This window comes from Budorcas taxicolor, chromosome 20 (assembly GCF_023091745.1).
Source record: "Budorcas taxicolor isolate Tak-1 chromosome 20, Takin1.1, whole genome shotgun sequence".
Taxonomy (NCBI): Eukaryota; Metazoa; Chordata; class Mammalia; order Artiodactyla; family Bovidae; genus Budorcas; species Budorcas taxicolor.
In genome coordinates, this window is record NC_068929.1 from 54,682,988 (window position 1) to 54,699,106 (window position 16,119).

Genomic DNA, 16,119 nt, shown 5'->3' on the forward strand with positions numbered 1-16,119 from the left:
GATGTACAATAATAAATATGTATGTAAATATCAACAGCAGTGTTTAGGTTCCCTAAGGATGTTAAAATTACTTTTGGAAACTTTTCTCTCAATAGCTCAGCATAGAATTGCAATGAAAATTTTTGACATGAAATCAAATTCATATAGAAATTATATTCTTAAGTATATTACATGCATATAAAAAGTCTAAAAATACATATTCTCCATTTGAATATATCTGTTTTTAAATATCATCTGTTTTTTTTGTTTTTGGAGTGATTTTCTTTTTTATCTCACTAAAGAATAAATTAAAATGCTTAAAATTCTCTAAAACACACATTCTTGTTATGATTGCATTTCCAAAATCTTTATTTAGTTTCCTTTTACTATTTTTCCCTCTCTCCTCTTTCTCTATGCATGGAAGGTATAAGTGGATTAAAAATGATGGTCAAGTTTACATGAGCTTCTCAGAATGAAAAAAAAGGCATTTTTATTTTTTAAACCTCAACTTGGGTCCAGTTTATGAGCACTGTGACAATGTCATTTCACTGTGTCATTCTGAATTCAGAATAACATTATGCAGCTTTATATATCTCTCCAAGCCACAAGATACTGCTTTTTTTTTTTAAAGAAACTATTCTTATTTTATACTTATGTCCTATTGCACTACGGAAAGTATGAATAAATAAAAAGTGCCCTATATATGGCTTAGTATTATAACAATAGAAACAATAACGAAGTCAGGATAATATAACTTAAAATTTTTTGTCACATCTAATAATTAGGCCATGGGTTGCATTTAAAATGAGAGAAGTCATTTTAAATTCAGCCATTTCATTCTTACAAGAAAAGCTAAATTAAATATATGTTTTTAGTCCATAGTTTTTATATCTTACTGGATAAGTAAGAATGTGCGTGCTAAGTTGCTTCAGTTGTGTATGACTCTGTGTGACCCTATGAACCATAGCCTGCCTGTCCAAGGGATTCTCCAGGCAAAAATTCTGGAGAGGACTGCCATGCCCTCCTCTAGGGGATCTTTCCTACCCAGGGCTTGAACCCAAGTCTCTTATGCCTCTTGCACTGGCAGGTGGGTTCTTTATCACTAGCACCACCTGAGAAGTCCGTAAGTGATAATATGTATTTACTGGATATAAATATAAATGTAAAATTAACATGAGTTATAAATATTCAAGAACTGAAAACACATATTTATGTACATGCACACTGTGGTTTTCTTGTTACTGATTAAGAGATTTGGGCAGTTAAATACTGAGATGAATACTTATATTGTGCAAAAGAGCAATTTTAATAATTTGAGTAATTTCTAAAACAGCTCTGTACTCTTTTTGCATAAGTAATGATAGCATCTGTTTAAAATAAAGAAGGGTAAAGTAATTTCCTATTTATTTTAAGATAAGTAAAACCTCTTTGGAACTAAAAAATAAATCCTTACTATTTTGCTATTACATAATAATATTATTTCATTTCGAATAACCGTAATTGTGATTACAGTAAATACACAGGAGAATTATTTAGTTTTTCCTGAGAAACGTTAAGAGATAAAGTATTTTATTCTTCCTCGGGATTTTAAATAAATAGGCTAAACTCTCTACTGATTCCACTGGACATTTACTTATGCGCTGTTGTCACTAAACTCCTTTTTGCTGGCTTCAGTGGCAAGGGAGTGAATTTGCATCAGTTGATTCGACAGCACAGCACCACCACGTGGTTAATTTTGGAAAAACTCTTAGAAAAAAAGAACAATTAGGAATACTTGTTTGGGCTTCCCAGGAGGCGCAGCGGTAAAGAATCCGCCTGCAAAGCAGAAGACACAGGAGAAGTGGGTTTTATCCCTGGGTTGGGAAAATCCCCTGAAGAAGGAACTGGCAACCCACTCCAGTATTCTTGCCTGGAAAATTCCATGGACAGAGGAGTCTGGCGGGTCACAGACAGTCGCAGGCACTCAACTGTTGTACACAGCCAAGCATACACCTCGATTTATTGTTTTTGCCAAACATGAAAATTTCAGAGAAAAATACAAGGTGTTCTTTGTTTCTGTAAATATTATATTATTTTTGTATTTGTCATTTTCTGTTTTTAAGCATCTCACCTAGTTTTCCTGATAGCTCAGTTGGTAAAGAATCCACCTGCAATGCAGGAGACCCCAGTTCGATTCCTGGGTTGGGAAGATCCCCTGAAGAAGGGATAGGCTACCCACTCCAGTATTCTGGCCTGGAGAATTCCATGGGCAGTATAGACCATGGGGTCACAATGAGTCAGAAGCAAATCAGCAACGTTCACTTTCTTTCACCTAACTTCCCCAGGCTCAACTCTTAATCCTCCCCCGAGTGGACATAACCAATGAAGCTTGTTTTCTGCCTTGTAAACATTTCTAACGTGTGTGTGATAGTCTTTTCACGCTCAAAGTATCTAAAGCTGAATTCCTTTACTTCTCCCAACAGCAGCGTGCCTGCTCCCATTTGCTCCTTCCTGGATAACACCCTACTTCCTCTCCAGTTCCTTAAAGCAGAAATCTAGGCTTATTTTTATGCCACTTCTATTACCACTGAATTCCCCTTACCGAATAGCATAGGAAGCCCAGCCACGGATCCCCTCCCAAACCTGAAAAAATTTCCTCCTCATGGGTTGATTTACAACCACCCTTGTTTCTTCTTCTATTACAAAGGCTGTTCTCTGAGCCATGCACCTAATGTTCATCCATTTCCTTTCTGAGTGAATTTTACTCTTGCGCTTCATGTGCTTCTGGGTTCCATTACTGTTAAGATAAAGAGCAGATAGCATGTTTTCTATTACCATCCCCTGCATACACACACACACACACACACACACACACACACACACACGCGCGCGCGCGCACATTCACTCACTACATGCCAACCACACAAACTCATTGCAGTTTCTACTGAAGATGCTGTGCTGTTTTTCCAGCTACATAGAAGGTAGCACCCTTCCTGAGCATTTCTCTTCATGTTTTCCTGTTTTTTAACATGGCTGTCACCCATGTCTCTCACCAAAGACTTCCTCGTGTCCCCCAGGCAATACTGATCCCACCTTACTCTCTTCCCCAAAAGTTACCATTTCTGGCCAAGCACATATGAGACTTTACGGTGGCTCAAATTTTAAATGCATCTGATCTTTCTACTATAGTTTAATTCCCTAAAGACACTTTGCCATTACTATATCTGTGTCACCATGATAAAGGAAATGCTTGAAACATGTGGGTGTTTAAATCTCTGTTTAAAAAAATGTCTCATGTTGGTTTATTGCTTTAATTTCAGATGCAATATTGTCCTTAGTCCCATGCAGAGTTCAACATATTTTTAAGATATTTAGAAAAATGTTGTTTCACTGATTATGCAAATGGGAAATATGAAACTCACTGGAGAAAAGTAACTTCAAGACTACACAGGTTGCAGTCAATTTATAGTATATGTTTTAAAGCACATAGTTTTAACTATTGTGAAGAACAATATAGGTTGGAAGTAAAATGTGACAGTGATCGTACAAGAAATTAAAAATATAATTGTCCCTCCAGATGGTCATGATTTATACTGCATGTGCCTATAAGACGCATATTTTGCTTAGACATTTATAACAGTTGATGAAATCTTCTCTTTCTTAGGGAAAATATCACCATAAGCCCTCAGACAAACGCTAGATGTTCTTCTAATTCCCTTTTGTATTATGTTTTTTCTTAGTGAATTTGCTCCAAAAATTATTGTCACTGAAATACAGGCTTAGTTAGATATGATGCCATGACTCTTAATGCATTAAATTATCAAAAATGTGCAGTCCTGCACAAAATCCTTGATAACTTGCCCATAGAAAAATTAAGTTCATTTCTAATGAGTAGTACTGTAATGATGTTTATAGAGATACATTGTCTTAAGTGTATATCCCTTCAGTTTAATATTTTTTGACAGACAATTTTTGTCCTGTAATTTTACTGTCCTTTCAGAGTTTTTTTATTTTAATTTTAGAACTGAAATATTGTTTAAATTTATCAAAACAAAAATCTGTTTTAAAAATGGCCAGATTTCATTGTTTTTCCCTCTTACTAAAGGAACTTTCTCATGTGAAAATGTGACCACTTTAAAAAGTCAAACGAAATAACATTTGGCTATTTTTTTTGTGTGAAACACTGAGTTGAATTTCTTCCTTAGTGTAGATGATACCAGGCCCTCCCATAGCTCTCTCTCATGTATATATACACACACACATTCTTCCTCATCTAATCCCCGATACCCTATACACATATGTCTTTCAAGTTTTGGATTTTTCCATAGCACTTATGATCACTTTGGATGCTACAGTTTGCTTATTTATCTTATTGTTGACCATCAAATCCCCAAAGAGAGTGAACTCCGCAGGGGATTCTTGTCCATTTCCAACATCTATCATGACATCCAGCACACTGTAGGATGTGCGTTGCGTGTGCTCAGTTGCGTCTTTAGTGTCCAACTGTGCGACCCATGGACTGGAGACTCACAGGCTTCTCTGTCCACGGGATTCTCCAGGGAAGAGTATTGGAGTGGGTTGCCACGTGCTTATCCAGGGGACTTTCCAGATCCAGGGACTGAACCAACACCTCCTGCATCTCCTGCATTGCAGGCAGATTCTTTACCAGTGAGCCACAAGGCAAGCCCACACAGTTGGATATTCAAGCAATATGTGTGGAAAAGAGGAATAAAATATGCAGGAATTTTGCCCTTAATTTCCTCCCTAAGGTTCAATTCCCTCTGATTTCCTCATACCTGGTTCTTCGCATCCCACTTCCAGCATCACATCCTCAGAGAAGTGCATCCTATCTGCTCTATGTAATGTCTCCCCAGCTGTTTTTCTGTCCCATTAGAACTGTTTTCCTCATAAATCTTACCACTAGCTGAAAAGAATTATTTATGTATTATTTGTTCTGTCTACCCCTCTTCTATAAAGAGAAAAAAAAAATAAAAGGACTTAATTTAACTCATAAACCAAGAGATCCTCAGTTCTTACTGTAATAAAATCTAATCAAATATTTGATTCAAATTATGTAGATTTAAATTAATTTGAATAAATCAATTAAAGAAGTAGGTACAGACATCATCTATGGATGATTTAATATGTAACTTGAGTACTGGTAGAGTTCTAGAGTGATTTCTTGTAGAGTAAGAAAGTGCTAGGAATAAATAAATGAATTGATTACTGTATTGATCAAAACTACTTAATTGGTTGGGGAACTTGACTTTCCCTATAAAATGATGCTTTATCTGAAAGTCAGGTAGTTCAGACTGGTATCATAATGGCTTCCCAAGTGGGGCTAAGTGGTAAAGAACATGCCTGCAGATGCAGGAGGGACATAAGAGAAGTGGGTCTGATCTCTGGGTCAGGAAGACCTACTGGAGGAGGGCATGACAACCCACTCCCGTATTCTTGCCTGGAGAATCCCCATGGACAGAGGAGCTTGGTAGGGTATGGCCCATAGGGTTGCAAAGAGTCTGACATGACTGAAGAGACTTAGCACATGCATACACACACATGAATGTCATAAACCTACTTTACAAGAGCTTGTTCTTAGTGTCTTTTTAACCTTGTTCAGTCTAGTATAAATCTGTTTCCTAGTTGCTTGCTTGAAAATCATCTTCTCTTTCAGATACATTACAGCCTTCAGTTATTTGAGTTCATTGAGAATTTTATTTCCATTAACCATTAAGATCTATAATGACTGAAAGGATAGAGTTGTTTCTAAAGGATGCATTTTGTTCAGAGGGAGGACTCTACTACTATGGTGAAAGATACATGTGTTCATCATAAAAACTGAAGCTATATCAGTTCAGTTCAGTTGCTCAGTCATGTCCGACTCTTTGTGACCCCATGGGCTGCAGCTCGCCAGGCCTCCCTGTCCATCACCAACTCCCTGGGTTTACTCAAACTCATGTCCAATGAGTCAGTCATGCCATCCAACCATTTCATCCTCTGTCATCCCCTTCTCCTCTCACCTTCAATCTATCCCAGCATCAGGGTCTTTTCAAACTGAGTCAGTTCTTTGCATCAGGTGGCCAAATTATTGGAGTTTCAACTTCAACATCAGTTCTTCCAATGAACATTCAGGACTGATTTCCTTTAGGATGGACTGGTTGGATCTCCTTGCAGTCCAAGGGACTCTCAAGAGCCTTCTCCAACACCACAGTTCAAAAGCATCAATTCTTCAGTGCTCAGTTTTCTTTATAGTCCAACTTTCACATCCATACATGACCACTGGAAAAACCATAGCCTTGGCTATATAGAAGCTATATAGAAGAATAGAAAGTAAAGAGTGATGAAAGCACACGCTATTGCGGGTCAGAGTAGAGTATAAATGAGTCTTATGCTCAGGGTCTTCCAGGCTGAAATCAAGGTATAGACCAGGGCTACAACTGATCTGAGGCTTACAGATTTTTTGTGTGTGTGTATGTGTGTGTGTTTTTTTTTCTTTCTAAGTGTACTAGTTTGGGCAGAATTCATTTCTTTATGGCTTTACGACTGCTGACCCTACTTACTTTGCAGGCTGTTGGTCAAGGTCTGGTCTCAGTTACCATATGCACCCCAGGCAGGTGGGCTCCTACATCACAAATGTACTTCTTCAAGGCCAGGAGCAATTAGTAGCTTCTACTAAACCTCACATGATTACATCAGACCCTTTAAATAAAAATCTCCCTTGTAATTAACTCAATGTTGAGTGATTAAAGACCTTGATTATATTTGCATTATTTATTTTTCCATAAAACTTAGCAAATTCATGGTATAATACTGCATTCCATGATTTCAGTTCTGAGGACCCTCACACACTCAAGGGCATAAAGTTATACAAGAGATTATATTGTCCTGGGGGCAAGAATCTTCGGGAGGGGCTGGAATTTGGTCTACCAAAGCTGCTTCTCAGATTCCTCAATATATAACTCTAGCTACCCATTTTTGCTCAACATTTTCTGGAAAAGTGACAAGGCCTGAAAGAGCCCAGGGGATTATTCTCTTGTATTTTCTGACAAAAATTGTTCTTCCCTCTTTGAAATGAGAAAATCTTTTGGCACTTAATATTTTATGTAGCTTTACATGACCTGGACCTCAGCAAAGTAAAAGCAGAGAAAGTGGATAAAAAGATAGAAGCAAAAAGATAATATCTTGATTAATTTCTCCTTTTATATTCTAAAGAACATTTAAAGATATCTTATTTCATTTCTCCACAGTTTTTTTTTCTTACCATACTACTCCCTACAATATGAATTACCTCTTGAAAACTCTGACTTTGCTAACCTTCCTTTACTGAAACATCCCTAGGAGAAGGAGCTACTCAACTGAATTCTCTTCAATCAATCATTTCCTTACTTTTCTAGAAAGGTTCATAAAATTAAATGTGCCCCAAGCAGTACCACAAAGTTTTCTATTTAATGTGGCAGAACTAAATTAACTTCATCATAATGGATTTCTGTTATAGAAAATGATTCATTTCCTAACAATAACAAAAAAAATCTGTTTTTTTCTATACTTATTTCAAATAATAAGATTTTTGTTGATTGCAAAGTTAGATGAACTTCATTCCTCAGCACCACCCCATCTTACCCTGCGGCCACAAAATGTGGAGGACAGTCTGTCAGATCAGCTGGATAAAGTCAACTAGAGAGAGACTGGTATTGATTTTTTTTTCTCCCCCTCTCTTTCTGAGTTATCCAGTTTTATAAAATGGCATTACCTAAGGGCCAGGATCATGAAGAAGTAAGGCCATCTAAGATATTACTGTGACATTTCTCCTACAATTTTCTTCAGTTATTTGATCACTGCAGGATGTAAGTTTTCAGTCTTAAAAGAATATCTGTATGTACGGAAAGTTTATTTCATCTCATTCTTTATCTCCACAACCACTAAGTATATGCCTGCAGTGACAGGTCAGGAGTTCTTAAAAGACAGAAATTATGTTTGATCTCCTAAAAGGACATTTTTTTAAAAAAAGTTTTTTTAAAAAAATATAAATTTATTTATTTTAATTGGAGGCTAATTACTTTACAATATTGTATTGGTTTTGCCATACATCAGCATGAATCCACCACAGGTACACACATGTTCCCCATCCTGAACCCCCCTCCCTCCTCCCTCCCTGTACCATCCCTCTGGGTTTTAATTTTCCCTTCATTTCTGAACTTGAAATGACTTTCAAAGTGGGGAGACAAGTCCATCAGCGGCAAGTCCGTAACAGTGGCATGTTTTTTAAGTAGGTAAATAAAGCTGAGATCTTGTCAAGAAATAATTTGCCTAATCCCACAATCAGAAGCCTTCCGATATCTAGCAGAAGTAGAGAGAGAAAGGAAGAATAGCTGGTACCAACTTTTTCATTTTAAGGGAGTTAATTCTGGTACAGAGAAGGGTGTCAGTGACAGCCACGGCAGATCAAATAGCTTTCTAGACAAACGGACCAAAGGTGAAGTCAAAATTGTCTTACACCAGAAGTTATGGATAACTAGGATAAAAATTATATTGTTTAACATTTATGGAGCATTTGGAGTTTGAAAAAACAAGCTATATTTTATAAGTTTGCACAGCTTATAAATTATACATAACTCAGATATCTCTTTGGCGTCCAATTCCCCTTGAATACATCAAAAGATGGGAGGCTTAGTACTTCTACAGACAACTCAGGCAGTAAGCAGGATGGAAAACCATATCATCTTTGTCTCTTGTGTCTTCCTGGGATGTTTTCCAGGTCTTAATACCAGTAGACAATCAATATCTTTTAACGTTAATTTAATTTTGCATGGTTTGATTTGTTAGAAACTTCTTCCTTTTTAACTGAAAATTGACATATTTAGTAAACTAAATTATTGTTAACTCCCCATTGAAAGACTTATAGAGTATACCAAACTGATGTTCAACATGAGAGCTTTTCAATATTTGAAAAGGTTTGTGCTTTTTTTTTTTTTTTTTTTGTCTTGTCTTCTTCATTCCAGGTAAAAATTCTCAGTAATTGTAACAGTTTTGTGTTTCTGATTTGAAAGATATTTACTATCCTATTCTGGCAATTGGTTGTCTTTTCTTGAGCCCGATTTCTTTAAGAAAACACAGTAGTTTAAGCTGTAGGCTGATCGAACCAGTAGCATTATGAGATCATCTCTTTATTGAGATACTATGTCTCTATCTGTGTAACCAATAGCCACAATATCAACTATGGCATATTGTGCAATAACTCTACTTGTATTAGTTTTAAGACAAATGAAAAGTCTTAGAAAGAAGGAGATGAAAGTTGAAGAAAATCAGTACTATATGTAAAAACTTATGAGCTGAATGAATGAAAATAAAACACTGAATCCAAGGCAAATAAATATATGAGTGAAAACTGGACAAATTTAAACAAAGTAAAGGGAATAATTACAGGGAAAATAAAGATAGATCCCCCTGAGTGAAAATTACTGTGAAAGAGACTTTATTTCAAGTTTGAGAAGTGTTACTTTTTGCTATAATAAACTTGATTAATTTGTGATTTTTTGATTTCATAGCAATTTTTTTTTTCTGTTTCTTTTCCCTTTTTCTCAGGAAATGCCTAAAACAGCAATCTTGTCCTTAAAAGAGTGAAAGGTACCCACTTTATTTCCCCCAGGTGTACAAAGGCCCAAAAGGGACATGTGAACACAACATTGGAGTCATACTAGAGGGAATTAATTGAGAAAGCAGAAACTTCTAAAGGTCCCAGAATATCACTGTGTTAATTAACTATATTCATGTTAATTTCATGTTGTCTTAGTTTGTCACAGGTGATTAGAAGTCAGAGCCAGTGACCTTAAAGTTTTCGTTTCAATTAAGCACTGCAGCAGCAGCATATTTTTATAATGTAATATTTATAGTTATTGGGAACATAAAACTAATATTCAGAAAAAGGGTAAATGTAAGCAAAGTGAAAAATCAAGGATCAATGACCCCAGGGACAAATTACATCCAAATATTCTGTCTAATGTTGTTCTTTAATTATATATGCTCAAAGCCTTAATGCTTGGTCAGATATCCTGATAATGTATTATAGTACCTACCAATTATGTGTGTAAAGCTGACAACACAAAGGCCCAAAACTAGACCTTGCTGCTGGGAAAGACTGAAGGCACAAGGAGAAGTGGACAATAGAGGATGAGATGGTTGGACGGCATAACCAACTCAATGCATATGCGTTTGAGCTAACTCTGGGAGATAGTGAAGGACAGGGAAGCCTGGTGCGCTGTAGTCCATGGGGTCACGAAGACTCAGACGGAACTTAGACCTCAGCAACACACATAGACGTTTTACAGCAAAAACACTTAGATATTCAAAAATATTTAATAGAAAATGGTATTATCATCAAAATAATAAAAATCATCCAACAACAAAATACATTTTGCTACGCCAAATTCTCAGCTGGAATGGGGGAAAAAAAAAAAAGCATTAATTTCAATTTTGTTGTATTTGTAATGACTGCTTAGATCCACCAGATGTCAGTATTGGATAAGAGCAGAAAATACTTCATAGACGATCTGCTGTTGTAACTAGTTACAGGAAAGGAATACGCCTTTCCTGACATATGTGTGTGCATAGGTCATTTTAATGTATGCAATTGATTATCTTTACAAGTTACCCAGGCACTTCTACAAGCGGTCTCTTCTCTTAAGCTGTTTAACTTTTACTTCCCTTATCCACTGACTTTTAAAGGGAAATGATAATTTGCTACTAACTTGCAAGTTACTCTGCAGCAAGGTCCGTCATCCTCGCCACATCCTATATGAAAGTATCTCTCACTTTCGTTTTGTCCCCCCTATAGGCATTAGATTTTGAAACAAAGAAAGCTTACACTTTTAAAGTAGAGGCCTCCAACGTTCACCTGGACCACCGGTTTCACTCCGCGGGCCCTTTCAAGGACACGGCCACGGTGAAGATCAGCGTGCTGGACGTGGACGAGCCGCCGGTGTTCAGCAAGCCGCTCTACACCATGGAGGTTTATGAAGACACTCCCGTAGGGACCATCATTGGTGCTGTCACTGCACAAGACCTGGACGTGGGCAGCAGTGCCGTTAGGTAAGAAAAAGCAGTGCTTTCTGTTCTATGTGTCAGAAAGAGAATGAAAAGAAGACTCACCAGGCGTGTATGAATGATTTAGTTATAGAATGCAATGCTTGAAAGTGTAATGACTTTTCATGGTAAGTAGAATAAAGGAAGAGCCATTGGGCTTTCTTGATAGCTCAGCTGGTAAAGAATTCTCATGCAATGTGGGAGTGGGAGACATGGGTTCAAATCCCTGGGTTGGGAAGATCACCTGGAGAAAGGAATGGCTCCCCACTCCAGTATTCTGCCCTGGAGAATATCATGGACTGTATAGTCCATGCGGTCACAAAGAGTCAGACACGACTGAACAACTTTCACTTCATAGGTTTTGAGCAAAAACATCTGATAGCAATCCCTGTAACAGGGTTTAGTAGTGACTGGATTTGGGACTTGTCACTCAAGCTGATCAACCTCAGTTTTTTATCCACAAAGAGATTTAGTAGTTAGCCTAAAAGGATGAGTCTCACAAATAACGATATTAAGATACATTCACAGTGCCCAAAATATCACATATATATAAAATACATTTTTCAATTATTCTAAAATCTCTGTCCGCTACCCAACGTTGGTGTTTGAAAAAAGATTGTTCGACAATTCGTAATTTGCAGTTTATTTTTTTCACTGTGGCAATGGTATCTCCTGATAGAAGCACAATTGCAGTCAGATTTAAGGTAAGATGCATTGTGGAGTTGCTCAAAGTCCAGACTTGGCAAGGAGCTCCTTATTGGCATACGGCTGCTGAGTAGTGAGTCCGACAAAGCAATCAGTAAGACGAAGCAAGAGAAAGAAAGTGTAAGAAAATACTCACTCTTCCCCCACCCATAAATGCCACTTATATTGCTCAAACATGGTAGCATTCTCTTTTCCTCACTTATAAATTGATCCTGTAAGATATTTTGAGATTTGTTCTGATTCAGCTTTGCTTCTTCTGGGTACTTATTTTGTGCCGTGTGCTGATGCACCTACAAAAAGGACAGGAGGGGTGGGGAATACAATACAAAATATATATATATATATCCACAAAACAGAAACAGACTCACAGACATTGTGGTTGCCAAGGGGGGGTGTGGTGAGGGAGGGAAGGACTGGGAGTTTGAGATTAGCAGATGCAAACTGAAAAGGGGACAGAGAGAAAAATGGGGTTTGTTCTGAATCTTCTAACGCTAACGAGTCGAAGCTTAGCATACAAAATCCAAACCAAAGAACACATTAAATAGATTTTAAAGCAAAACAGTACTCTGTTGCCATAGGAAAAATGCATAGATGCATACAAGATTTTAAGTCATGGGGTACTGAGTGATTAAAAAAAAAAAAAATCACCCTTTCAGCGGTAGCCTCAACACGTTCATAGCACAGAGAAAACTCTCAGGCAATGGCTTGAAAGCATAGAAGCTCTGCTCTTTGTATGTGTCAGATCTATCCCCTAAAGTGGCCTAGATGCCTTCCTTCTTGAAGCATGTCTGTGATCAAAAGAGAACTCTAAAATAGCACATTTGTCTTGAGAAAAGGAAGAAAAAGTGTCATTATTTAGCACCCTTACCTATCAGGTTGAATCCTGGCTCATTTCCTCATTGGGTTCAACTTGTTATACATGCTCAAATTACTGCATGATTCACTTTCAGTTAAAGTCCAAAAAAGTCTGTTTATTTTCAGAGTTCACAGGGGCATTCTCAAGAATCTGCTGCATTAGTAGTTGTTATACATTAATCTGTCATCATTTATCAGTCTTGTTCCTGAACACTCTGTGTGCTGCTAGTCATTGTGAAAGTAGAAAATGCTTGCTGAGTAGATTTACAGGTAATTTCAAGAATGTAAACAGAATGGAAGAAATACTGAAGGTTGTAAAGAAAGCAGTAAAAAATGTAAATAAATATGGATTGAAATTCTCTGCACTTTGATAGATGAGAATTGTGGGACAAAATGGGACATGATATCTTAGGGGACATGCTAAGTTATTTAATTTGCTATGTTCTATTTTGAATACTGGTCATAGCATGATAGGGTCAAGATAAGAACAAAATATTATTTTAATGGAATACTTCAAAAAAATCAGAGCATTTGCAACTAAAAATATCACCCTGTAAAGGTAAAGGTGAGAATTACACACTTCTAAGCATAAGGAAATAATTAGATCCAACCCAAGTGTGTGGAATAAAGGAAGGCTACACTGTAGAGAAATTCTCCAGCTACAAGCCTATCTTCTTTGTTTTTCATGTCACAGAAGCTAGTGTCTGACAAGTGCTACTTTGAAATAAGGGAGCATCCTTAGTTTTAGTTCTAATGGGTGGCAGCCCGATTCACTGAAGCTGTAGACACAGATGGATCTAATTGATCCCCGTGAGGAGTTGTCAAGAGACAGAGGTGGTTTAGAATCAACATAAAAGTTGTCTTACTTTCATGTCTTTGGAGGAAACAGTGTACTTGAATCAAATCAGTTGAGAAATGTGGAGTATGAATCACTTCTAAGCCTGAAAACATGTTTGCTCACATAAAAATGATAGTAAAAATATGTTATAAAAAATTAGCATCAAAATGACAAATTACTTGGCATGTGTAGGTATGTTCTGTTTGTTTTCCTTTGCTTTACTGGTTTGCATTACCCTTTTCATAGGGTTACTGTGCCTGGTATTAATTTAAGACTAGGGTATTCCAAATCACTGAGTATTTTATTAATATTATTATTTCATCATCACTGAGCATAGCAAAGAGCCAGAAAGCAATGGCATTAACTGGGACTAAACAACTTTAGAAGAAATGTTCAGTTAGGTGTAATGCCCCCACAAGTAATCCATGTCCTGTCCCCTCTTGCCATGAGCTTAATTTCTAGCCATTGTTTCCTTTACGTTTCTATTCTTTGTCTTCTTGTTGTTGCTCAGTCCTTAAATCCTGTCTAACTCTTTGCCACCCCCATGGACTGCAGCACACCAGGCTTCCCTGTCCTTCACTATCTCCCAGAGTTTGCTCAGACTCATCCATTGAGTCAGCGATGCTAACTGTTTCATCCTTTGCCGGTCCCTTCTCCATTTGCCTTCAATCTTTCCCAATATCAGGGTCTTTTCCAGTGAATCAGCTCTTTGCACCAGGTGGCCATAGTATTGGAGATTCAGTGTGAGCATCCGTCCTTCCAAAGAATATTCAGAGTTGATTTCCTTTAGGGTTGACTGGTTTGGTTTCCTTGCAGTCCAAGGGACTCTCAAGAGTCTTCTCCAAAACCACAATTCAAAAACATCAATTCTTTCGTGCTCAGCCTTCTTTATGGTCCAACTGTCACATCCCTATATGACTATTGGAAAAACCATAGCTTTGACTATATGGACCTGTGTTGGCAAAGTCATGTTTCTGCTTTTCAATACACCATCTCAGCCTTCTTTTGGTTTGTCTGAGCCTTCTTTCCAAGAAGCAATTTTTTTTTTTTAATTTTATGGCTGCAATCATCATTTGCAGTAATTTTGGTGCCCAAGAAAATAAAATCTATCACTGCTTCCACTTTCCCCCCTTCTATTAACAATGAAGTGATGGGACTCGATGCCATGATCTTAGTCATACTCAGTGGCAATTCAGTTCAGTTCAGTTACTCAGTTGTGTCTGACTCTTTGCGACCCCATGAATCGCAGCACACCAGGCCTCCCTGTCCATCACCATCTCCCAGAATTCACTCAAACTCATGTCCATCGAGTCGGTAAGGCCATCCAGCCATCTCATCCTCTGTCGCCCCCTTCTTCTCCTGCCCCCAATCCCTCCCAGCATCAGAGTCTTTTCCAATGAGTCAGCTCTTCGCATGAGGTGGCCAAAGTACTAGAGTTTCAGCTTTAGCATCATTCCTTCCAAGGAACACCCAGGGTTGATCTCCTTTAGAATGGACTGGTTGGATCTCCTTTCAGTCCAAGGGACTCTCAAGAGTCTTCTCCAACATCACAATTCAAAAGCATCAATTCTTTGGCTTTCAGCCTTCTTCACAGTCCAACTGTCACATCCATACATGACCACAGGAAAAACCATAGCCTTGACTAGACGGACCTTTGTTGGTAAAGTAATGTCTCTGCTTTTGAATATGCTCTCTAGGTTGGTTATAACTTTTCTTCCAAGGAGTAAGTGTCTTTTAATTTCATGGCTGCAGTCACCATCTGCAGCAGTGGCAATTAGCTAACAGCAAATAGTGATGTCATCATAGCTTATTCTTTGGCCAGAGTTTTTTAAGCATCACAATGATTATTTTATAGAGAATCTGAGGCCCAGGAAAACTCAATTAGGACTTCAGTAAAATGGGAAGGACCTCCTTGATGGTTCAGATGGTAAAGATTCTTCCTGCAATGCAGGAGACCCAGGTTTGATCCCTGGGTTGGGACGATCTCCTGGAGAAGGGTAACCCCCTCCAGTATTCTTGCCTGGAGAATTCCATGGACAGAGGAGCCTTTTGGACTAGAGTCTATGAGGTTGCAAAGAGTAGGACATGACTGAGTGACTAATATGAACATAATTAGCTAGATTCTAATTGTTCTGCTAATAAAGGTTTATTGAGGCATTTATCTAGGTTTTTGCATTGCTTTGTAATTCCAGAGGTTTGGGGAATACAAAGAAAATTTTATAATTTTCAGTAACTTGTTAAAATAGGATGCCAAGACATGTCAGTAAAAGATGTACAATATTTGATTTTTTAATATGTGATAACCAGGGACCTTATTATATGCCTGCAAGCATTCTAAACACTTTACATAGGTTCATCTTGTTTAAAGCTTACAATAACTTTACTTAAACCTGAAAAGTGTTGTATTCAAGTATGCGAACATTGACATTGGTCAGGCTAGAAATATAAAATTAAAAAATACAGTTCTTTTACTGACACTTGTGTACATATGGAAAAAAAAAAGGTTATTACTCGAGATTTAGTACATCTTATTTTTCTAGATAATTACAAAGTCCTTACAAGATTTACATATAGCTAAGAATTTATTGACAAAATTCAGTGGATTTATGATACAGATCTATAACTCTAATTTATAAGGATTGGGTCTTGATATCCAATGATGTATTTGCTTTTATAATCTCTTT

The 16,119-nt window shown here is 37.4% G+C and overlaps 1 protein-coding gene across 1 annotated transcript in view; it reads left to right on the forward strand.

The window, feature by feature from the left end:
* CDH12 (cadherin 12) overlaps positions 1 to 16,119 on the forward strand; it is a 326,694-nt gene that overhangs the window by 262,600 nt on the left and 47,975 nt on the right. The window contains exon 6 of the mRNA XM_052659007.1: positions 10,790 to 11,043. Coding sequence (XP_052514967.1) covers positions 10,790 to 11,043 — 254 coding nt within the window. The remainder of the gene's footprint in view (positions 1 to 10,789; positions 11,044 to 16,119) is intronic.